This window comes from Pelobates fuscus, chromosome 8 (assembly GCF_036172605.1).
Source record: "Pelobates fuscus isolate aPelFus1 chromosome 8, aPelFus1.pri, whole genome shotgun sequence".
In the NCBI taxonomy this organism is placed as follows: Eukaryota; Metazoa; Chordata; class Amphibia; order Anura; family Pelobatidae; genus Pelobates; species Pelobates fuscus.
Genome location: NC_086324.1, coordinates 165026751 through 165051702, shown reverse-complemented (window position 1 = coordinate 165051702; position 24952 = coordinate 165026751). Strand labels below are relative to the sequence as shown.

Here is a 24952-nt window from a genome sequence, read left to right as displayed (position 1 = left end):
TAACCTACACAGTGCACCCAACGTGTGTGGGAGCCTGGAGTGTCCCTTTAATAATATAAAACCCACCCACTATAACTGTAACCTAACCTACACAGTGAACCTAACATGTGGGAGCCTGGAGTGTCCCTTTAATAATATAAACCCACCCAGTATAACTAACTGTAACCTAACCTACACAGTGCACCTAACGTGTGTGGGAGCCTGGAGTGTCCCTTTAATAATATAAACCCACCCAGTATAACTAACTGTAACCTAACCTACACAGTGCTAGTAAAGTGTGGGAGCCTGGAGTATCCCTTTAATAATATAAACCCACCCAGTATAACTGTAACCTAACCTAAACAGTGCACCTAACGTGTGTGGGAGCCTGGAGTGTACCTTTAATAATATAAACCCACCCAGTATAACCAACTGTAACCTACACAGTGTATCTAACATGTGTGGGAGCCTGGAGTGTCCCTTTAATAATATAAACCCACCCAGTATAACTAACTGTAACCTAACCTACACAGTGCGCATAACGTGTGTGGGAGCCTGGAGTGTCCCTTTAATAATATAAACCCACCCAGTATAACTAACTGTAACCTAACCTACACAGTGCATCTAACGTGTGTGGGAGCCTGGAGTGTCCCTTTAATAATATAAACCCACCAAGTATAACTAACTGTAACCTAACCTACACAGTGCACCCAACGTGTGTGGGAGCCTGGAGTGTCCCTTTAATAATATAAACCCACCCAATATAACTAACTGTAACCTAACCTACACAGTGCATCTAACGTGTGTGGGAGCCTGGAGTGTCCCTTTAATAATATAAACCCACCCAGTATAACTGTAACCTAACCAACACAGTGCATCTAACGTGTGTGGGAGCCTGGAGTGTACCTTTAATAATATAAACCCACCCAGTATAACCAACTGTAACCTAACCTACACAGTGTATCTAACATGTGTGGGAGCCTGGAGTGTCCCTTTAATAATATAAACCCACCCAGTATAACTAAGTGTAACCTAACCTACACAGTGCGCATAACGTGTGTGGGAGCCTGGAGTGCCCTTTAATAATATAAACCCACCCAATATGACTAACTGTAACCTAACCTACACAGTGCATCTAACGTGTGTGGGAGCTTGGAGTATCCCTTTAATAATTTAAACCCATCCAGTATAACTAACTGTAACCTAACCTACACAGTGCGCATAACGTGTGTGGGAGCCTGGAGTGTCCCTTTAATAATATAAACCCACCCAGTATAACTAACTGTAACCTAACCTACACAGTGCTAGTAAAGTGTGGGAGCCTGGAGTATCCCTTTAATAATATAAACCCACCCAGTATAACTGTAACCTAACCTACACAGTGCATCTAACGTGTGTGGGAGCCTGGAGTATCTCTTTAATAATATAAACCCACCCAGTATAACTAACTGTAACTTAACCTACACAGTGCATCTAACGTGTGTGGGAGCCTGGAGTGTACCTTTAATAATATAAACCCACCCAATATAACTAACTGTAACCTAACCTACACAGTGCGCATAACGTGTGTGGGAGCCTGGAGTGTCCCTTTAATAATATAAACCCACCCAGTATAACTAACTGTATCCTAACCTACACAGTGCATCTAACGTGTGTGGGAGCCTGGAGTGTCCCTTTAATAATATTAACCCACCCAGTTTAACTAACTGTAACCTAACCTACACAGTGTATCTAACGTGTGTGGGAGCCTGGAGTATCCCTTTAATAATATAAACCCACCCAGTATAACCAACTGTAACCTAACCTACACAGTGCATCTAACGTGTGTGGGAGCCTGAAGTATCCCTTTAATAATATAAACCCACCCAGTATAACTGTAACCTAACCTACACAGTGCATCTAACGTGTGTGGGAGCCTGGAGTGTCCCTTTAATAATATAAATCCACCCAGTATAACTAACTGTAACCTAACCTACACAGTGCACCTAACGTGTGTGGGAGCATGGAGTGCCCCTTTAATAATATAAACCCACCCAGTATAACTAACTGTAACCTAACCTACACAGTGCACCTAACGTGTGTGGGAGCATGGAGTGCCCCTTTAATAATATAAACCCACCCAGTATAACTAACTGTAATCTAACCTACACAGTGCACCTAACGTGTGTGGGAGCCTGGAGTGTCCCTTTAAGGCAGGATTGTCTTGAACTCCATAGAGACTACATAAGTTGACCTAAGCACCGTCTGTACACAGGTGCCTTGTTTTAATGATACAGTGCCATTTACATTGGAGCTTAGCACCCACCAGTAGGATGTTGTCACAGGTTTTGTGGCTTATCTGTTTCTTGGCAAACCCTGGAGTTGCTGTAGCAGCAGAGCACACAAAGCCATACCAGACCACTTCCGTGACTGTCAAAACTCAAGCACAGCCATGTATGACACAGCACCGAATCACCAAAAAAGCAAACAGTCAGCATCTGCATAGAGACGCAGAGTTTCTACAGCGGCTGTAACTAAATTCTCATTTAATTTAATTATGGATTTTTACATAACAGGAAAATGGGTCCACCACAGACACACCAGGCCAGTGGTGGAAAAAGACCAGGGGCCACCTAAAACGTTGGTCTAAAAACTTAAAAGCATAATGAAAATGGATACAGTGGTCACCAATTTTTCACCAATCGTTTTTTCAAAAGTTTATTAAGTTTAATGAAAGTTACAGATATTGTTAAAATCATGTATATAGGTTTTATTTATTAATTTATTTTAGAAAATGTCACTTTTTATCTTGTTAAGTCGGACTATACTTTTATCTGACCAACTGCAGCTCAGCCTAACTGCTTATGTGATCGCTCTGTGTGTGAATCTGCAGTAGCAAGTTAGGATGAGCGTCAGACGGTCAGATTGCAATAGAATCTGACCGAAAATGGCGGCTCAGCCAGATAGAAAGTGACATCGTCTCACCAAAACCAATATATGTCATTAAAAAAAATAATACCATTACGTTTAAATAAATGTATGGTAATACATTTTTAAGAATTGAAAAGCGAAAATTTCATGACACTTGTCCTTTAACAACAAGAACAAAGGTTTATTACCCACAACTGTGAACAGAATGCCAAATAAACATTTTCAGAGTTATTCACAAAACTGTGAATTGTCCAGAATTAAGGTCAAAATATCCAAACTTGGACATTTCTCCAATTAATCTATTTTGGCCAGGGACAGTGTGAAGTGTCTGTAAAATGGACAGGGTCACATGGGCCCCAACAAGGAATGCTTGAGAAGGATGTTTTTGATCGAATAATTAATGTAGGACACTTCGATTTAATATTTTCAAATGATCACAATCTGCTAGAAAACTTTTTCGAACAGAATCTGATTTGAAAAGTTTATCCAAAAATATTAAGTGGGGGATACAAGGTGTACACTATTTAGCCTTACTTAAAACAAATGTCAAATATAGAGATCCATACAGTGGAAATAGATATATTGTCACAGCCTGGGGTAGAAAAATGCAGACATTTCTTTGTACAAACTCATACAACGGATAGAGACACTAACGAATGTCAGGATACATCTTTTTAAATCCTATTACTTTCTCTTGCTTGATAGTTTCCATGGTGAAAGTTGTCTAAGTAATGGAGAGATGCACTAAAGGTTTAGGACAGTGAAAAAGAGAAATGACTCAATTTCCTACAGAGTGGGCACTTCAGATAATTCTCTTAAACCTTTGCTATTACCAATGAGAGCGACGGCAACTCCGGGAATGCCCAACTCTGGGCCAGGGCCCCTGCGAGCGGCTAAGTGCATCAAGTTTGTTAGTTTTTGTTTGTGTCCGAGAATGCCCTTTCTTTTATAGCATAGAAAGCAGTAGGCTTCACGTCCTAACGATTTATCTCATCCAAGTGACTTCTATACATTGTAGAAGATCCAAGATATTATGTAACAAGTGTGTGCCCACTCAGTGCAGAAAATTAATTTACATCGTTACATTTACATCGTTAGTGAAGCCCGCAGGCAACAATATTATGTCAGGACACACCACACCCTCAGTATGTAACGTAATTGGCTTCAAACACTCATCCATTGTAGATCCCGTGATTACGGTTAAGGGTAACACAAGCAATGGGGGTCACTCGTTGACAAATATTAAAGGCACAAAAATTGTATTAGCAAATGGTAATGCAATATGCAAAGAGGAATCAACTATAGAGAAAAAAAACATCTGCTCAAAAGAAATTCCTGATCTGCCAATATACCATGGGAAATGAACACATTCCAGCTACTTCCCCCCGTTTTATTTTGCTATCTATTTACTCTTTGGGTTATAGTTGGATCTTTCAAAGTTTAATTTAGGGCCCCTATAAACATCCAGGTATGTCACAAACTTTATGAATTTACAATCAACCAGCCAAGGAGGAGGTAAATTAACATTTAATATAAAAGGGAATACAGACAAGTATAAAAATACAATAAATTAAAACCGGGTTCTATCTGGGTTATTCAGTAAAATGAGCATCTGAAGGGAATTCCACATTTAAGGCCAGAGTAACGAACTGGAAGCCAAGATGACAAATAATGTTTACAGTTCTATTTTTACTTTGAATTTGAAATTCCCACTTCAGTGAACAATTTGTCTTATTCAGGGCCGGACTGGGAAAAAAATTAGGCCCGGGCATTTTTCAATCAGAACGGTCCCCTAAGAAGGGGGCGGGGCCAGAGAGGGTGTGTTTTGTCATCACTAATGACAAGCACGCCCCCTCTCAAAGTGAGCATGTTGGTTCAATGCGCAGAGCTCATGAGGTGAGAGGGAGAGGGGGTGCGATGGTGAGAGGGAGCGGGGGGTGCGATGGTGAGAGGGAGCGGGGGGTGCGATGGTGAGAGGGAGCGGGGGGTGCGATGGTGAGAGGGAGCGGGGGGTGCGATGGTCAGAGGGAGCGGGGGGTAATGTGAGAGTGAGGGGGGGTAATGTGAGAGTGAGTAATGTGAGAGTGAGGGGGGGTAATGTGAGAGTGAGTAATGTGAGAGTGAGAAGGAGTAATGTGAGAGTGAGAGGGGGTAATGTGAGAGGGGGTAATGTGAGAGTGAGGGGGTAATGGGGTAATGTGAGAGTAGGGGGGTAATGTGAGCCAGCGCGAGGCCTAAACCGCCTAATTAGAGAGCCGCCTCTGCTCGTACCTTCTCTAACACACATCTTCAACTGCTCGCTCTCTTCTGGCATCGTCCCTGCTGACCTTACACATGCCACTGTAGTACCTATACTAAAAAAAACATCCCTCGACCCATCCATCCTCTCTAACTACCGTCCCATATCCCTATTCCCTTTTTCCTCAAAGCTTCTGGAAAGACTTGTCTTTACCCGTGTGTCTCATTTCCTCAATTCCAACTCTCTCCTTGACCCCCTTCAATCTGGCTTCCGCCCTCTCCACTCTACAGAGACTGCCCTTATCAAAGTTACTAACGACCTAATCGCAGCTAAATCCAAAGGCCACTACTCCATACTAATTCTTCTTGACCTCTCATCGGCCTTTGACACCGTTGATCATGCTGTCCTTCTTCAAACTCTTCAATCGCTTGGTCTCTGTGACTCTGTCCTCTCGTGGTTTTCCTCTTATCTCTCCCAACGCTCATTCAGTGTCTCTTTTTCTAATGATACCTCCTCCCTTGCCCTGTCTCAGTTGGAGTCCCCCAAGGCTCCGTCCTTGGTCCCCTTCTATTTTCTCTTTATACTGCCTCTCTTGGGAAACTTATTACCTCTTTTGGATTCCACTACCACCTGTACGCTGATGACACCCAGCTATATCTCTCCTCCCCGGACCTCTCCCCTTGCCGTCCTGCAACGTGTCACTGCTTTCCTTTCTTCCATCCCTGCCTGGATGTCCTCCCGCTTTCTGAAACTCAATCTCTCAAAAACTGAGCTCCTTGTCTTTCCTCCTCCTAATACTGATCCTCCTCTTTCGCTCTCCCTTCAAGTTTGTGGTACGAACATCAGTCCATCCTTGCAAGCGTGCTGTCTTGGCGTCATACTTGACTCTGGTCTCACCTTTGAGCCTCACATCCAGCATGTTGCCAAATCCTGTAGATTCCATCTTAAAAACATAGCCCGCATCCGCCCCTTTCTTGCACCAGATACTACCAAGGAGCTTGTCCATGCTCTAGTAATTTCCCGCATGGATTATTGTAACCCTCTCCTGATTGGTCTTCCCAAAAGCCGTACTGCACCCCTACAGTCCATAATGAGCGCTGCTGCTAGACTGATTTTCCTCTCTAGTCGTTTCTCTCACACCTCACCCCTCTGCCAGTCCTTATAGTGGCTTCCTGTATGCTATAGGAGTCAATTCAAGGTACTAACTCACACCTATAAAGCACTGAACAACTCTAGCCCCTCTTATATCTCCTCACAGATCCATAGGTATGTCCCTTCTCGGTCTCTCCGCTCTGCCCGTGACCACCTCCTGTCCGTTGTCCGCACCAGTATGGCCAACTCGCGCTTGCAGGACTTCTCGCGGGTGGCTCCCTTCCTATGGAATAGCCTGCCTACCGCCATCAGACTCTCCCCTAGTCTTGCATCTTTTAAGAAGTGCCTTAAAACCCATCTCTTTAGGAAAGCTTATGGCCTCCAAGACTAACCCCTACCTCACATACCTGTCTCTTGCCCTCTCCTAAAGGGCAGCCCACCTTATTTGATTGCAAATTCCTGTCCTAATGTGTTTTACACCCCACCTCCTATAGAATGTAAGCTCGATTGAGCAGGGTCCTCTTCAACCTATTGTTCCTGTAAGTTTATTTGTAATTGTCCTATTTATAGTTAAATCCCCTCTCATAATATTGTAAAGCGCTACGGAATCTGTAGGTGCTATATAAATGGCAATAATAATAATAATAATAATAACACGTGGTACCTGGAGGTAAGCGTGAGCATCTTGGAGTTGGTTTACTGCAGCAGAAACAAAATTTCTTTGCGGAAGTCAATCAAGCAGACTATCTTAATGTCACTGATCAACGGCTACATCAGCTCATACAGCACACACAAAGGGATACAACTTTACAAGCTCTGAAGTCTAAAGTTCTGGTTGGGTGGCCTAATGAAATGAACTTGGAATTCTAAAGGAATATTGCTCCTTCAGAGATGAGATCAGGTCAGGTCCAAGAGCCATAGTGCCGAAGTCACTGAGAGCAGAGATGTTATTACACTCGAAGCTACACAAGGGTGAGGCATGCTACAGACAGGCTCGCAATTCTCTTTATCGGCCCAACATGCACGGTGTAATTAATCGTCAGCAATTGCCCGACTTGCAATGAATATGCACATTTGCATAAAAATAAACCATGATGTCACATGAGATACCTACACGTCCTTTACAGATAGTATCGACCTATTCAATGCAGGAAAATAATCCCTGATATTAGTCGATTATTATGTATACTTCTGGGAAATTTTACTTTTTCCTGACTTATCCACTGAAACTATAGTCAAGAGGTGCAATGCGCAGTTTGCACGTCATGGCAAACCAGATAAAGTAACCTCTGACAATTGAACTTGCAAACTGTTGCAAGCTCACAATTCAGAACATTTGCCACTTAATAGGAATTCGAGCACATGACTTCTTCACCACAGGCTAACGGCACAGCTGAATCCGCTGTGGAGATAGCGAAGAATTAATGCAAGAACACACAAAGTGATGGTAAAGACCAGTGGAAGGACATCTTACATTGGAGAAACACTCCAACGGAATGCATGGATAGTAGTCCGGCACAGAGACTGATGTCAAGGAGATTAAAGAAAACCTAACCAGTAGCCAACAAGCTGCTTGAACCATCTGTGATACAAGGTCTACTAGAAAAGTTTACGACTGAAGAAGCAAGTGTCCAAGGCACGAAATGACACAGCTACTAGAGATTTGCCTGAATTGAATATTATGAAACGTATCAGTATAAAAGTAGATTGAACAGGTCATTTGAGAATATGTAACGGTCTTCAAAAGGTCTTATCTTGTGGACGTTGAAGGAACTCTCTACCGATCCAATTGTGTGGATTTGCGAGTGGCTGAGCAGCCTGATTCACAATATCTAGTTGACAATCCAGACATGCCTGGTTTAACAAGGACACACTCACTCGTGGGCAGTAAGGAGAGTACAGATGTGCATTAATGAGGTATACCAGATAGCAGTCAAGCGTAAAGCAGGCCAGCAAGTGGATGTAAGAGCCTAGTAACCTCAGAGAGGGCTATGAAGTCCTTTACTCAACCAGGAACCGTCTTCACTCGTAATGGCAGCCATTCACCACCACAGGAGCGACTGAACCCATACAATAGGTTATTATAAGGACTTGGATTTTACAATGTTGATTTATTAACACTAAAAGAGGGAGATATGGATGATATCTTTGGTTTACAGATATCTCTATGGTTAATTCTTCTATTGCTATTATTTCCTGTTTTGGGGTTGCTTCCTGTTCTTTTCGTATCTTATCATGGCTTCTGTTCACGAATACCTTGCACGGTCATTATTTACACCATATCAAACAGTTACTAGCCATTTTTCTATTGAGTTTTAAGGCGATTGCTTTTTATATTGATTAAATACTAATATTATATATTGTTTCATCACATCGTAAGTTATACTTAGTGCTAGTGCTGGACTTTGGTTTTATTAGAATTCATATATTGTATCAGACCAATAATTTTCACTGTTCAGGGCCGACGAACGACCTGTTAGCATTGTACAGATGACAACACTGCAATGACAATATAGAACTGTAAACAAAAATCTTTAGATTCACTAAACTCCGAATGGTAGCTAGCTGTAATCTGAAGGTCAACATTTAGGCAAAAAACAAACAACTGATCTGGAAAAAAAAATCTCCAATTATAGTCACAACCGGGCATTTTTGTAAAATGTATTTTATTAATTTTGCCTTTTGAATTTTAGTTGTTTTGGAATTCAGTTTATAACCTAGAATACGCTTTGAATACATTTCCTATGGATTTGGAGGTGTAATTGTACACATTATTCACATTTTACATTGAACCCAACACGGGTGTCTATTTGGAGTCGTCTGCTTCACCTGTTTACCTTTCAACCAGTTTCAAATTCTCGTTACACTTACGAATTCTCTAAAAAAAACGTTAATATGTGCTTTTCCTCTGCATGGTCAGACAACCAGGAAAACTGGCATAAAAAAATGCAAATTTTATAACCAGCTAATATATGAAAATAGAATTAAGAAGGTGTGATTTTTTTTTGTTTTGTGTTGGGGTGGGGAGTTGGGGAAGAGGGTGCTGTCATTCCATTTCTCCAAAAGGTTATATCACAAAGTTCTGAAACGGTTTGCCCTCACACTGGCGGCTCCAATGGGCCCTGGAAGCCTGACGTGTTTGGAGTTGCATTTAATTGGAGTGAAGAGAACAGTAAACAACACGAATGAATTCTGCATGGATAGGATTAACCATCACACAGCAGGAACGGTATCCAGTGTCTAATATTTCACATAGCACTAATTGGCTGCCTGCTGAGATGAGGAATTCATTGTTCTCGGTTAGAGATACTGGTAAGGAAAGAGTTCATGTAGCAAATGAATAAACATTAGCAAGTGGATTTATCTATAATACCAGCCAGTAAGGTGAGGGTCAGCTCCTGGCTGGCTGAGAGTGCTGGGTGTGTGAAGTCCAACAATAGCTGAGAAATGGCTTTTAAGGGGAGAATTACAAATGCGTCACTAATAAAGAAGAGTGTCAAAGTGGCGCAATCACCATGGAAACCAGAGCTTTCACAGGGAACTGTTATGGGTAACTGTGGTAACAGCATCCAAGGTAAGAGTTTCTTTTTTTACAAATGTGTGCACATTCTCAACGTCTACCCCTTAGTGTTTATTGCACATTTTTGGGAAATCAGAAATGTACAATTTGTCCAGATTATATCAATTTATGCATGTATGATGGGGCACAGTGGATTATGGGGATAAATGTAAAGGGAATGTGGTGCCCAATAGATCTGTGTCCGTGGCCAAAAATAAAATAAAATATTCCAGACAAATAGTGGGCCTTTGGGGTTTGCGTCCTGTGTGCCCAGTGCCGACTCTCCTGAGATCATGGCAGCTAGGAGTGCAATGGTTTGCACCTACCATCATCACAGTTAGAACGGTAAGTATCGGACGGTAAGTGCGCACAGCACAATGATGCTGTCAGAGCAGGGTGCAGTGACATGTGACAACCTTTCCCGCCCTTCATTCACGGTTTCTCTTTGGCCATGTGTTGTGGAACATTGCCTCGCCTTCCCTGACAAACAATTGGCCTAAGGGCTAGTAAGTGTAACATGTGACTGAGATTCCTGCCGATCTGTAACTATATGTAGCATTCCATATAAAGGTATATAGCAGTATATCAGTGTCGTGCAATAATCAGAGGCTAGCTACATTTATAATAAATATAGAGAGATAAAATGGATCTTCTGTAATTACTCGTTTATTTTAGAAGCCCCACATTTTACAGAAAGCAACAGGAAACACAAAATGTCAGATTCTGGAATTAAAAGTTGCATTCTGATTGGATGCTTGCTTTCACATATAGGATACACAAAGCATATCAACGTAGCAGGTAAAACCGTGGGTGACTTACCAATGGCTTCTGAAGGCTGCCAGGAATATCAGTACAGCGCCCAGACAGTAGCAGGCGATATACGGTGACCCAACCATCCTACTCAGAGACCGTGTCCTGTACTCCCACCTTGCCATCTGCCGAGACAAACAGCCACATTAATGTGAATATTAGATTTTTGTTTTGTTTTTCTAGCTAGAAAGAAGTTATGAACACCCAAAAAACGGAAAGATATGTGCATTCAAAATGTCAGCTTTCAAGATGGTGGAGATGTACAATAACGTAAGCAATAGGTAAACCCACTAGTTCATAATGGTAACGATGGGATTAATCGAACTTAAAATGAGGAGTCCAAGCAACATAACTTATAGATTGCCATGGGGGTAATGTTTCCCAAAATGTACTGATACAATCCCATGGTTTCTGATATAAACCATAAAGATTATTTACTAATCTGAGATCTGTCCGAAATAGCTCGACTGGAAAGAGTCCGCTGGAAAAGTCAACGATGCCTCCAGTTCAGCAATATTTGTCTAAAATGTAAAATTTTATGTGAATTCCCAACAATTCTCACTTTAGTAAAAATAACTCCTTCCCACAGGGGAATAATATGAAATATGAAATATGAAATGAATGTGAAATTATTGCCGAACGGTGGAACGCAGTCTAAGTCTAAATTCAGCAATATGGAGATATAGACTGTCCAAATAATCCCTTCACTGTCAATATGGTTAGGCATGGTGTGCTGTTATTTGCTGCTTTTTATCCAGAATTATCTAAAAGCAAAAAAAAAAAAAAAAGCTATGGCCATGTAGCTCTCTTGTTGTCATGTGTTGATGTTTGTTGGTACAGCGAAGCGTCTCCAGGCAGACGCGCACTGAGTCCCGTAAAAAGCCGGCAGGATGTACGCTGCGTCACTGCCTCTGAACCACCTTAAACAAAAGAAAATAATGCTGCCTTAATCTGCAGGCTTCGCTGAAATGATACAGTGACCAATTTGGTAACTAATAAACCATCCAGAAAAACAAGCAGAGTAGTAGGTTGTTGTCAAATTTGGGCTATGGCCGTACACTCCCCAACTTATCAACGTTAATGATTGCAACGCTAATCTCGCTCAATAGACAGTGCGCTTGGTGCTGCAGCTAAAAGAAATTAATAAAAGCTCTGATAATATCATAAAAGAACGGTTTGATAGGACGCAAGACACAAGTACAAACAACACATAGATGGTAATGAGATCTACGCCTAAAAAAGCCCAACAATATAAACTGATCAAAGTAACTGGACGCAAATCAGAAATTCTATGTGGCTATCTAGATAAAATCTGTTCGTTTTAAGTTGTAAATATCCCAAATGATACAAATGTATAGATTTCTGATTTCCTCAAAATTGTCTGGTAAAAATGAGTGCATCAAGTGCCGGTACTAGTATACGTTTCTAGAATTTGAATATACTTTAAGGATTCCTCTGTGTCCACCACGTTGAGCTACTTAATTCTAGAAGGTTTTACAGATCTGTAACCTCTAGCGAAACTTTTATTAGGGAGCTTGAGTGAAATTAAAGAGTAACTCCAAGAAGGAATCAACGCATTCTTTTTGAATGCGTTACAGAGCTGACGCACATGCAAAGTCAACCAATGGAAATAAATTAAAGAAAAAAACAAAGTGATTTTGGTACAGGTCATGACACATTCCCCATTACAAGAAGTAGCTTAGCTGATCATTTCAGTCTAGGGAGTCTGAACTGTTAGAAAAGTTTAACCCAGCATGCACCCTGATGCATGGCCAAGTTGGAGTCTGTTCTTTATTTAGAACCCTCTTTTTAAAGAACCATAAACTTTTAGGAAGGGGTCCAGCTGTGGCACCCTCAGCCCCATGCAGCCCATGTCTTTCCTTCAGCCCGCTGTCCCCGATGCCAGTGGAGGAAGATTGAGCTAAATTTAAGCTATGTTCATTATGTTTTTTTTGGGGGTGGGGGATTGGTTGGAGTATCCCTTTAATGTCTCGCAATTCAGAATTTAGTAAATAAACCTCTATGATTTTACATTAAAGGAGTTTTGTTGACAAAGGCTTGTAAAATTAAAGACATGATAGCCAAGTTGTATATTTTTTCTAACTCCTCTATTTAACCAAACTGACAGCTTAGTAGTTCGATCACCGTTGAGCAACTAAACCCGTTGGGTTGCAGAAATGGTGAACAAAGAAGCACTGCATAGGTTAGCACGAGCCCCACTTGGGGAAAAAAAATAAAAAATTTGGACACATTTTTTGCACAGTGAGTAATCTGTATGTTACAATAAACAACTGACTAGAAAATGTATTGATCCAGATACGGCGTTCGGGCCTCCATCCTTTGCCAGAATCTGCCCGGTAGGACAGTCTCTGGCCTGTGCAGCTCGTGCCCCTCCGTAGGGAACTCGTCCGCCATCTTGAGTGTATAAGCCAGGTACGTCATGTGGCAGGTGTCGGTCGTCTGAATGCAGTGTGAGTATATGGAGCAAGCCAGAGGGGACCGGGATAACCCCCGCCGGTCCATAGGTAGGAGACAGCACTAATCGAGTTTCTCACCACCAGGCAAAGCAGTAGGAGAGCAGCTGTCTCTCCTGCGCCTCATCGCTGGTCGGGGATTCCAGTGGCGGAGAAGCCCACGAGAGGTATCCCCAGAACCACCTGCATTTTAGGAACAAGCTCTGCGTCCAGGCAAAAATGTTGTCGATTTTAAGGTGCCAAACGCAGGAGTTCATGCAACACACGCCTGGATTGCTCAGTACCTCCCACCTCAAGACTAGAGATTTTACTTTACTGGGTTTACACAGACATTTTAGAAAACCTTTTTAAATGCATTCTCAGGAGGTCAACGGTAGAATACAATTCATTCCTTTTTTTTTCGTTCCTGCTATCTGATGTCTTATAACACATTTATCGTACACAAAAACAGAGCAAGAGATTTGCTTTATTTATAGATTTTACTGCAGAAATGGACGTCATCCGATAATTCTCATAAGGGAATGTCCAACTTAAATAGCATCTTTTGTTTTCTATTTTTTTTTCTTAAAAATCTAAACCAGTCAATCATATTAAAGCTCGGATTCGTAAAGTCACCGAGTATTCAGTTTCTTCTGTTTGGCCCTGCTTTCATTAAAGGGACACTCCATCGCCTAAACACAAAAATAAATCACTTTTTAGTGGATGCATGCAGGCGTTTAATCGTGCATTTTTCTAACCTTTTTCTAACCCCGCCCAGACTTTCTGTGCCTGTCCAATAAGTTCAATGAGAAGTCGATGAAAGGCAGGTGCTTTGATCAATTGCTGCCTCTTTAGTTTAGCTGCCCTGAGCTAAACAAACCAGGAAGTAACAGGATCGGTTTACTTATTGACCGGCATTGGGGTGTAACAAGGTGAATTTGCACAAGTACCAGTTTCTATTGAGATCGGCACGTTTTGTAAAAATGAAGAAAAAGAGGGCACAATCGTCACACATAAAGCACTTCAGACAGTTACAATACTTTAGAGGTCTGGGGTGTCCCTTTAAAGATACAATCATTGGGTACCCAAATTCCAGTGTTTCTCATTTCTCTCCTTGTGTAGAGACAAACATGGTTTATTTATTGAATGCAAAATTCAGGTTAAAGTAGTAATCGAGCTGTGACTGTAGTTGGAAAGCTTTGCACTTTTTGCAACTGGTTTCAATTTACTACATTTTAATGTTTAGTGACTAAATCCCGTTGTGTTTGCCTTAGTAACGTATTTGTTTGCTAAAGGCAGGGCTGTGTGTGAAGGCCACTGAACACTTTGTACACGTCCCCCGTGCCCCTGGCCTGTCTGTGTGATAGACCACGCGTTTCCCAATCCAACGCACCTGCACGTTATCGCAGGCTGCTCACAGTCCCAGAGATACTGGGCAGATTGTCACATGTGAAGCAGGCTTTTCCCAACACATACTCTATCCGAATGCAAGGGTCCCAGACAGCATTATTAACCAAAAATGTGAATTGTGAAATTCGAAGGGAATTTTTTAAATATCTGAACCGAACGCATAGGGGATGTGAAAACTTTTTAAATTGCAGTATTTTGGCCTAAAATCTGAAATTCACTTTGAGTCCCTGTTACTTTATACTCTAGTGATAATCCTCATGGGTGAGTTACATGGTTATTCACTGAAGTGAGAAATTTAAAGTGAATTTCAAATTTAAGGCCATAGTAGCCAAGTTGGAAAAATTCTCTAACTCAGCTATGCCTCCAGTTCGGCTACTCTGGACTTAAATTTAAAATTCCCTTAGAATTCTCACTTTTATAAATGAAACGACATAATTAAATGAATGCAAGTCTTCATTGGGGGCGTCTACTAAGCAATGATTTTTATTCATTTTTGTATTCGGACAGTAGAGTGTCTATCTGGGGTGCCTTTTAATGCGTCCACTAATATTTCATGTTTTTATATAAATCTCTAATATGGACAGAAATGCCCCACATTGGGCTTGCTCATTAAATATCCTTGTGCTCTGTTTTTTTGGGGGGGGACGGGGGGCGACTTTTTCAATACCAGAAGCAGGACAACATAGGAACCACCCAGGGAGGGTTTTGCCATGCATGCGCAATGGCTCCCTAAGCTTTCCTATGGCAAAGAATTAGATTGGCTGAGATTATCGATCTCGATGATCACAGACAAAGAGGTGGAGCTTCACCACAGAGATCGGCAGTGCGTAAACTCACCTTTTAAACCCTTGCAGCAGAACCTGTTCACCTAAACAGTGACCAGGGCACTATAGCGTTAGGAATGCACATTTGTATTGCTAATGGTATAATTTCCCTTTAAGAAACACTAGACAGGTAATTTTAAAGTCCTACGGAATACTCTAAATCTAGTTTTCGGGACACTGGCTGGCACAAAAACCGGCAGGGCTTAAATACGAGCGCAGATTGTGAGCTCAGAACTTTCTCTGTTGCTTGAACGGTTAAAACACTCTAACAATATTTCCACTTGTTGAAGTTATCCTCTTCCCAGTAAGCATTCTTCCTTGGTGCCAGTTCCAGGGATTTTCGTCTGCCAGGGTGATTTTAAATATTCAGCTCTAGCCCACTTGGAGAATTGCACAGGAACGATTGTCTTCTTTTGTTGCTTCCTAGAAATTGATAGTTGTTTTTTTTTTTTCAACCAGCTTGGTGATTGGTGTTCTTTGAATTCCTGCTCTGTTTGGTAGTGGTCGTGGAATAGCATTTAAGTTCTTCAAAGGAATACTTTGGTCACCATAACAACCTCATCTGAATGAAGCTGCTATGGTGTGAAGGGGATCCCAGGTGCCGGCTTACCTTAAGGGGTTAAACCAATAACAAACAATTTAACCCCCTAAATACTGAATCCAGCATCCGATTGCTCAGCCCATCTAGTACCATCGCAGTCCCAGGCTTGAATCAAGAAACCTCGACAGGGGCACCACTAACAGGCTGAAAGCGTCAAATCAGTAAGACTACAAATGGCTTGAGAAAAATACGTACACTTCTCTTTTAAAGCAGATCAGTCGCTTCTGAGCTTGTCATAGAGATAGAATCTTTATGAATAACACGTACTGAGTTGGAATTACACTGAAATTTAATTGCAAGGAGGAGAAATACAGGAGACCTGTATAAATACAGGAGAAAATAGCGACCAGTTTGTCTCGTGCAACTTTTCATAAACAGACTAAACAGTGCAAAATCCAAGGGATTAAATAACGTTCAACTGTCTTATTCTTTCTTTTTTTTAACTCTTCAGAGAGAACGACTGATGGGGAAAGACATCATCTTGAATATTGCACAACAAACATTTTTGGTGTCTCAATGCATATGTACAAAAAGGTTCTGTAAAGAATTCGAAGTCCCATAAGTTCTGTTTAATTCTCTAGTGCAGGCATAGGCATCCTTTGGCACTCCAGATGTTTTGGACTACACCTTCCATGATGCTTTGCCAGCATTATGGGTGTAAGAGCATTATGGGTGATGTAGTCCACAACATCTGGAGTGGGGAAGGTTGCCTACCCCTGCTCTAGTGCATGTGCAAGAGCAACAAAATGATTAAATTCTTCCTGCCAAAAAGTTAAACAAAAAATGTTATAATGAAATATGTTCTAGATCTGCTGGTGGGTGCCGGGACGGACATTGTCACCTTCTACCTGTATTGTCTTTGACAAAAGAAGGACAATAACCAACTTTAACGAACTGAACTGCAATAAATGTAATTCAGTATATTACTCGTTACAGCAAGCCTGCTGACATAGCTTGAATAAGCCGCGTGCCAGTATTGGTCGACATCCGTCACAGCACTGGCCAAGTTATAGTCTTTGCATCTATTTTTCTGCATCGAAGAATATAGAAGTAGTGTCACTATCTGGCCACAATGCGCACGCACAAAGTACTGGAATGCCATGTATCTGTACAATGACAGGCATTGCTACTGCAACCTGCAAACAATCCCGATGGTAGGTTCCGAGCTGTTATTTGCTCCTAAATGGTCCGAACTACCAGAGTGATGCTTTGAATTGTGAGCTGCAGACATTGCTGCGGAGTATGGCATTTAGATTTAAGGTCCCTCTTCATAGATGCAGAGGGATAGAGCAGAGCCCTGAAAGTGAAAGTTTCTCTGCAGTGTTAGAAACAGCACCAGCTCAGAAGAAGGCGGAAAATTGTGCTTTACGGTCAACACTCGGCAAGAGTATATACGTCGTTGGGAAGGATGGAGTTAATGCTCTGTAAAGTTAAATGCTGAGCTATAAATACAGTGATGAGTGAAGTTCATTCTAATTGGGCATCGACTTCTATTTGTGGAGAAGATGCTCTGTCTTGGCCAGTTCGTTTGATTAGTTTGTTGACCTTCATTTCACACTGCACATAAATATTACGAGGAAACTGTGCCGATTCGAGCCAGTGCTGTGTTTTCACCTGGCTGGTCGATGATTGAGGAGGCTGAAACGGGGTTGGATTCTTTGACGTTCTCCGCATTTAGCACTCTATTTTGGTGGCTTGTTACACAACAATGCTCGAGAAAATTAGGTCAATCAAAAAAGGAATTTTCTGTTGTTGGATTTTTCCTGTCGAGTTGTACAAGTTTTATCCTAACATGGTCAATGTTGCAGCTTCTCCCCCCTCTGCTCATCTTTTCTTTACCCTTGTTTTGTAGAAAGTGGAATGAAAAACACATTAAAAAATACATTGGGAAAAAAGTCAGTTCATTTTCATTTTCGGCTGACATTGAGGATTTGGAATTGTATGTTAATGTGTTTGTTTAATTCATTCACAGGATTTTTTTTTTTTTTGTTAAAAGATCAGAATACTGATATAGTATTTGTTGTTTTTTTTTTCTCAAAGTGGTACTGTCACCCTACCCATACTAAAAATGAGTATTTCATAAAAATAGAATCTTTATGAAATACTCACTATAACTGTGTTGGAATTTCACTGAAAAAATCCAACCCAGTCAAGCGATATTCGGAGACAAAGTAATACTTTGTCTCTGGAATTCTCTTCCACCTAAAATTTCCTGACACAAGGTGGAATCTAGGTGTCAAGACCTGAAGCCGTCATCAGGGAATTGGCTTCATAGGCCTCAATAATGTATTCCCGCGCAAGCGTGAGAGTACAGCAGTGACATTGGCTCGAGGAGGATCAGCACGACTGAGATGGCGGCGCCCTCAAGGGACAGGTCCATCTAAGTAATCTCACCCTTACCTGCCCTCCGCGGCCACCGGACAACCAGTTGCTGTCACCTTCAGGGGACTTTGCAAATTTGGCCAGGTCTCGTTTTAATTTAATTAACTCACATCACCATTAGAAATTATATTTAAATGTTTTTGCATTTATATATTTTTTTTAACATTTCCTGTCAAATCCAGTATTTAAGCGCTTTAGAACATTTTACTGTTAAGTACTTTATCAGTAAATTCACTCATTGTACGGAATCCAGAAGGAGAAAGTGAAGGTAGATATACTTATCTGAAACTCTCCCTCGCATGACCCACCATCTTTCTAACGGGTGCGTCCACCAAACAAACATTCACACAATGGGCTAGAAGATACATTTTGTACAAACTGATCGCAAGCAGCGACTGCTAGGAATTGACTGGATTTTAAATCGAAAGCTCCACGTTGGTCACGTTTTGTTCATATCGCACTTTACCATGAGACAAAGTAGTACCTAATTTGTTTTTTTTTAAATCATCTGATTGTGTTGGACTTGAAAAGACGACGCAGTCAATATCAATATTGTATATCGTTTATAACCTTTAAATCTATTTATCAAAGGATTCAAGCATTGGAGGCAAATGGAAAGTCCTACTTATTGCTAAATATACGAAGTTATTAAAGGGGACACATATCATACCTCCCAACATGTCAAACGGGCAAAGAGAGACACTTTAATTTTAGGGGAGTTAATGGGGGTGTGAGTGGCGGTGTGGCCTAGGACAGGGCTGTTCAAATAAATTTTAGGTGACTTAATAACAATGTATGCAACTAAAATGTAATTTAGCATAAGAACAATGTATCTTATTTACACAGACTGATTTCTAAATACATTTATTGCAGTTTAAAGACACATTACTGGAGTATTATTGCTGTGGAGCTCTGTTATACACTCAGACACATTACTGGGAGTATTATGGCTGTGGAGCTCTGTTATACACTCACACACATTACTGGGAGTATTATTGCTGTGGAGCTCTGTTATATACTCAGACACATTACTGGGAGTATTATTACTGTGGAGCTCTGTAATACACTCAGACACATTACTGGGAGTATAATTGCTGTGGAGCTCTGTTATACGCTCAGACACATTACTGGGAGTATTATTGCTGTGGGGCTCTGTTATACACTCAGACACGTTACTGGGAGTATTATTGCTGTGGAGCTCTGTTATACATTCAGACACATTACTGGGAGTATTATTGCTGTGGAGCTCTGTTATAAACAGACACATTACTGGGAGTATTATTGCTGTGGAGTTCTGCTATACACTCAGACACATTACTGGGAGTATTATTGCTGTGGAGCTCTGTTATACACTCAGACACATTACTGGGAGTATTATTGCTGTGTAGCTCTGTTATACACTCAGACACATTACTGGGAGTATTATTGCTGTGGAGCTCTGTTATACATTCAGACACATTACTGGGAGTATTATTGCTGTGGAGCTCTGTTATACACTCAGACACATTACTGTGAGTATTATTGCTGTGGGGCTCTGTTATACACTCAGACACATTACTGGGAGTATTATTACTGTGGAGCTCTGTTATACACTCAGACACATTACTGGGAGTATTATTGCTGTGTAGCTCTGTTATACATTCAGACACATTACTGGGAGTATTATTGCTGTGGAGCTCTGTTATACACTCAGACACATTACTGTGAGTATTATTGCTGTGGGGCTCTGTTATACACTCAGACACATTACTGTGAGTATTATTGCTGTGGGGCTCTGTTATACACTCAGACACATTACTGGGAGTGTTATTGCTGTGGAGCTCTGTTATACACTCACACATTACTGGGATTATTATTACTGTGGAGCTCTGTTATACACTCAGACACATTACTGGGAGTATTATTGCTGTGGAGCTCTGTTATACACTCAGACACATTACTGGGAGTATTATTGCTGTGGAGCTTGGTTATACATTCAGACACATTACTGGGAGTATTATTACTGTGGAGCTCTGTTATACACTCAGACACATTACTGGGAGTATTATTGCTGTGGAGCTCGGTTATACATTCAGACACATTACTGGGAGTATTATTGCTGTGGAGCTCTGTTGTACACTCAGGCACATTACTGGGAGTATTATTGCTGTGGAGCTCGGTTATACATTCAGACACATTACTGGGAGTATTATTGCTGTGGAGCTCTGTTATACACAGACACATTACTGGGAGTATTATTGCTGTGGAGCTCGGTTATACATTCAGACACATTACTGGGAGTATAATTGCTGTGAGCTCTGTTGTACACTCAGGCACATTACTGGGAGTATTATTGCTGTGGAGCTCGGTTATACACTCAGATACATTACTGGGAGTATTATTGCTGTGGAGCTCTGTTATACACTCAGACACATTACTGGGAGTATTATTGCTGTGGAGCTCGGTTATACATTCAGACACATTACTGGGAGTATTATTGCTGTGGAGCTCTGTTGTACACTCAGGCACATTACTGGGAGTATTATTGCTGTGGAGCTCGGTTATACATTCAGACACATTACTGGGAGTATTATTGCTGTGGAGCTCTGTTATACACAGACACATTACTGGGAGTATTATTGCTGTGGAGCTCGGTTATACATTCAGACACATTACTGGGAGTATAATTGCTGTGAGCTCTGTTGTACACTCAGGCACATTACTGGGAGTATTATTGCTGTGGAGCTCGGTTATACATTCAGACACATTACTGGGAGTATTATTGCTGTGGAGCTCTGTTATACACAGACACATTACTGGGAGTATTATTGCTGTGGAGCTCGGTTATACATTCAGACACATTACTGGGAGTATAATTGCTGTGAGCTCTGTTGTACACTCAGGCACATTACTGGGAGTATTATTGCTGTGGAGCTCGGTTATACACTCAGATACATTACTGGGAGTATTATTGCTGTGGAGCTCTGTTATACACTCAGACACATTACTGGGAGTATTATTGCTGTGGAGCTCGGTTATACATTCAGACACATTACTGGGAGTATTATTGCTGTGGAGCTCTGTTGTACACTCAGGCACATTACTGGGAGTATTATTGCTGTGGAGCTCGGTTATACATTCAGACACATTACTGGGAGTATTATTGCTGTGGAGCTCTGTTATACACTCAGACACATTACTGGGAGTATTATTGCTGTGGAGCTCTGTTATACACTCAGACACATTACTGGGAGTATTATTGCTGTGGAGCTCTGTTATACATTCAGACACATTACTGGGAGTATAATTGCTGTGAGCTCTGTTGTACACTCAGGCACATTACTGGGAGTATTATTGCTGTGGAGCTCGGTTATACATTCAGACACACCATCAACATGAAGCTCTTAGAAAAGAGGGCTTGGGATCCAAATTAGGGACTGTCCCACGTACACAGGGACACCTGGGAGGTATGACATTAATAATATATATAGGTCAATACATATATAAAATGGAATTAGGATCAATAATGTTCGGTTCCTTTTGTTGCATGCTAAACACTATACGGAATGTGATATTTCAACTGTTTTAAATTCTTTATTTTGTCAGATTTTGAATTGTTTTCAGAGTCATTGGGGTAGGGGTACAGAAGAAAATAAGGGAATAAGATCATAATTACAGAGATCGCAGTGCTTATATACCATGTAAAAGACAGTCATACATAAGAAACAGGTTAGGTGCTGTCTATCTTTGGTTACATTGTTGGATGATTGTTAGTACATTTATACTCTGTATGTAACATTCGTTGCTGCTCTGGATCTAAGGGTTAGGGGGGGGAACAAGAATAGGAAATGAAGGGAAACCGATGCCCTGTTTTTGTTTAAGATTCCTTATTTGTAGAATTGGGTGTTCGAGGGCAGGGGTACAGGGTAGAAGGGAACAAAAAACAAAAAAGGGGGGGGGAGGTTTTAGGGTCCAAGCGTTGTAACAGCAAGTGTCGGATCAGCGTACATTTATTACAAGATCTTAATTTCGTTGCTGAATTAGCTTCTTTCCGAGTTGTTTTGGCCGTGTATGGCCCTTTCAGTCTTCCTGTCAGGATCGTCTTTGGGATAAAAAGTGGTTGTCGTCTCGTGGGGTGGGTATCGCGTCTGTGTAGGTGTGGTAGTTGCGTCGTGAGTTGTCCTGTGATTACAGGAGGGGTGCGGCTGGTGGGTACACCTGTCAGGGTGTGGGTGGGTTGTCCTCGTCTGGGTTGTTTGGGGGGGGTCGTCGGTCCGGTGGGGCCAGGTCGTCGGTGGAGAGTAAGTGTTCGTTTGCAGGGTCCCACGGCCCCCCCGGGGAGGGGGTGGGTGGGGGTGGGAAGGGTGGGTGGGGGGTGGGTACACCTCGGTGTGTGTCTCAGGTAGCGTTGGTGGGTTAGTGATTAGGTGAGGGTCGTGGTTCATGTTCTGCTGGTGTTGTTTTGTGGTATATGGTATGTGTTGTCTTACCAGGGTAGAGATGTGTCGGCCATGAGCCAGGGGTCCCATGTTTTGTGGAACTGTTTGGTGTTTTCGTGGATTTGGGCGGTGAGCCTGTCCATGTCCATGTGATCTTGGATTTTCCTAAGTATTGTTTGTTGGTTGGGTGTTGTGGTTGTGGACCATACTTCGCCAATTGCTCTACGTGTGGCAAGGGCCACTCTTGCTATCAATTTGTTTTCGGCTCTTGTGAATGTGTCCATTGGTTTGGATAAAAGCATGGTCCATGGGTCTAAGGGGCATGGGTTATGCAGTACTCTGGTGAGGATTGCACCTACGGAGTGCCAGAGGGGTTGGAGTTTTGGGCACGTCCACCAACAATGGAGGAAAGTGCCTGTTTCTCCACATTGCTTCCAGCACTGGTTTGTGGGTAGTCTGTGCATGCTTGCCAGCCTCTGGGGGGTGAGGTACCAGCGGAATAGCATTTTATATGCCTGTTCTTTGAATGTTACGCATATCGTTAGCGATGCGGTGGCTTCCCAAATGTCGGCCCAGACTTCTGTGTCAGCTGGTGCGCCTAGGTCTGTCTCCCATGCCCTGATGTACGGGAGGGTGATATGGGTTGTGTGGGTTGCTATTGAGAGGAATATGTCGGAAATTTGTCCCTTTCTGGCCGGGGCTGTGGTGCAGTCCCGTTCGAACTTGGTGGGTTGGGATTTGCCTGCTTGTTGGATGTAAGGTGTTGCTGCCAGGCTGCGGAGTTGGATGAAGCGGAAGTAGTCAAACGTGGTGAGTGTGGTGGGTTCGGGTAGGGTCTCGTAGGTGATGGGCTGGTTGTCCGTGTATAGGTGGCTAAGTCTGGCTATTCCTCTCCTCTCGAATTGGGCGAAGTGTTGGGCTGTGAGTCCCGGGGGGAAGAGTTTATTCCTAAGGATCGGGGTCATTGGAGAGAGTTCCGAGGAGAGATCGTATTTCAGGTGTACCTTGTCCCAGAGGTCGAGTGAGTGTGTTATGGTGGGTGCGGTTGGGGGGGGCAATGGTCGGTGCTGTCTGGGGGTCCACATGTATTGGGAGGGGTGGTCATGACCAAAGATTGAGTGTTCAATGTCCACCCATCTTTTCTCCATGGGCGGGAGATGCCACATTTGGATTTGGGATAGGTGGGTGGCGTATAGGTAATGCATAAAGTTGGGTAATCCTAGGCCGCCTGATCGCTTAGGGACGTACAGTGTTTCACGCCTTACTCTGGGCCTTCGGTGGTTCCATATGAAATTGTTGACCGCTTTCTGTAAAGATTTTATGTCTGCTATTCTGACTGCTATGGGTAGTGTCTGGAAGATGTACAGCAACCGTGGTAGGAGGTTCATTTTGATTGAGGCAACTCGGCCCAGCCACGAGATCCCTAGTGGGGCCCATGTCAGCAAGTCTGCGTGAGCCCGCTTGAGTATGGGTGTGTAGTTAGTTTGATACATGGTGGAGATGTCGGCTGTGAGCTTTATGCCTAGGTAATCAATGGCCGTTGGGCGGATGCATAATGGGAATTGGTCCTTGATGTTGGTTAGTTCATGTGGGGGTATGTGTATCGGCATTAGATCGGATTTTGTGATGTTCAGTTTGTAGCCGGATATGCGAGAGTAGGAATGGATCAGTGTCATAAGGTGGTCGATGGAGGTGTTTGGGTTTGTGAGGGTAAGGAGGATGTCGTCCGCATAGGCGGATGCCTTGTAGGTCTGGTCTCTTATGGTGATTCCTCCAATGTCTGAGTCGGATCGTATTGCTTCGAGTAAGGGTTCCAGGGATAGGGCGAATAGTATGGGTGATAGTGGGCATCCCTGTCTCGTCCCGTTGGAGATGGTGAATGTGGGGGGGGCTATGCTAGGGAGGAGGAGGGAGCCCTGTGAGTGTGCGTAGGCTGCTTCTAGGAAAGCGATGAATTGTGCGGGGAAGCCGAAGTGGGATAGGGTCTGGTAGAGGAAGGGCCATAGGAGGCGGTCAAATGCCTTCTCGGCGTCTAGGGAGATTATTGCCGTGGGGGTGTGTTTGTGAGTGGTGTACCAAATGAGGTCTATGGCTCTTCTAGTATTGTCTGCCGCTTGTCTGTGGGGGATGAAGCCTACTTGGTCGGGATGGATTAGGGCTTGTAGTAGGGGGTTTATGCGGTTGGTCATGACTTTTGTAAGGATTTTAAGGTCTACGTTTAGGAGGGATATGGGTCGGTAATGTCCTGGTTCGTCTAGTGTCTTGCCTGGTTTTG

The 24952-nt window shown here is 42.5% G+C and overlaps 1 protein-coding gene across 1 annotated transcript in view; it reads right to left on the bottom strand.

Annotated features, from left to right (window-relative positions):
- PEMT (phosphatidylethanolamine N-methyltransferase) overlaps positions 1 to 24952 on the bottom strand; it is a 440725-nt gene that overhangs the window by 380652 nt on the left and 35121 nt on the right. Inside the window, exon 3 of the mRNA XM_063430686.1 lies at positions 10599 to 10714. Within this exon, the coding sequence (XP_063286756.1) occupies positions 10599 to 10714 (116 nt within the window). The remainder of the gene's footprint in view (positions 1 to 10598; positions 10715 to 24952) is intronic.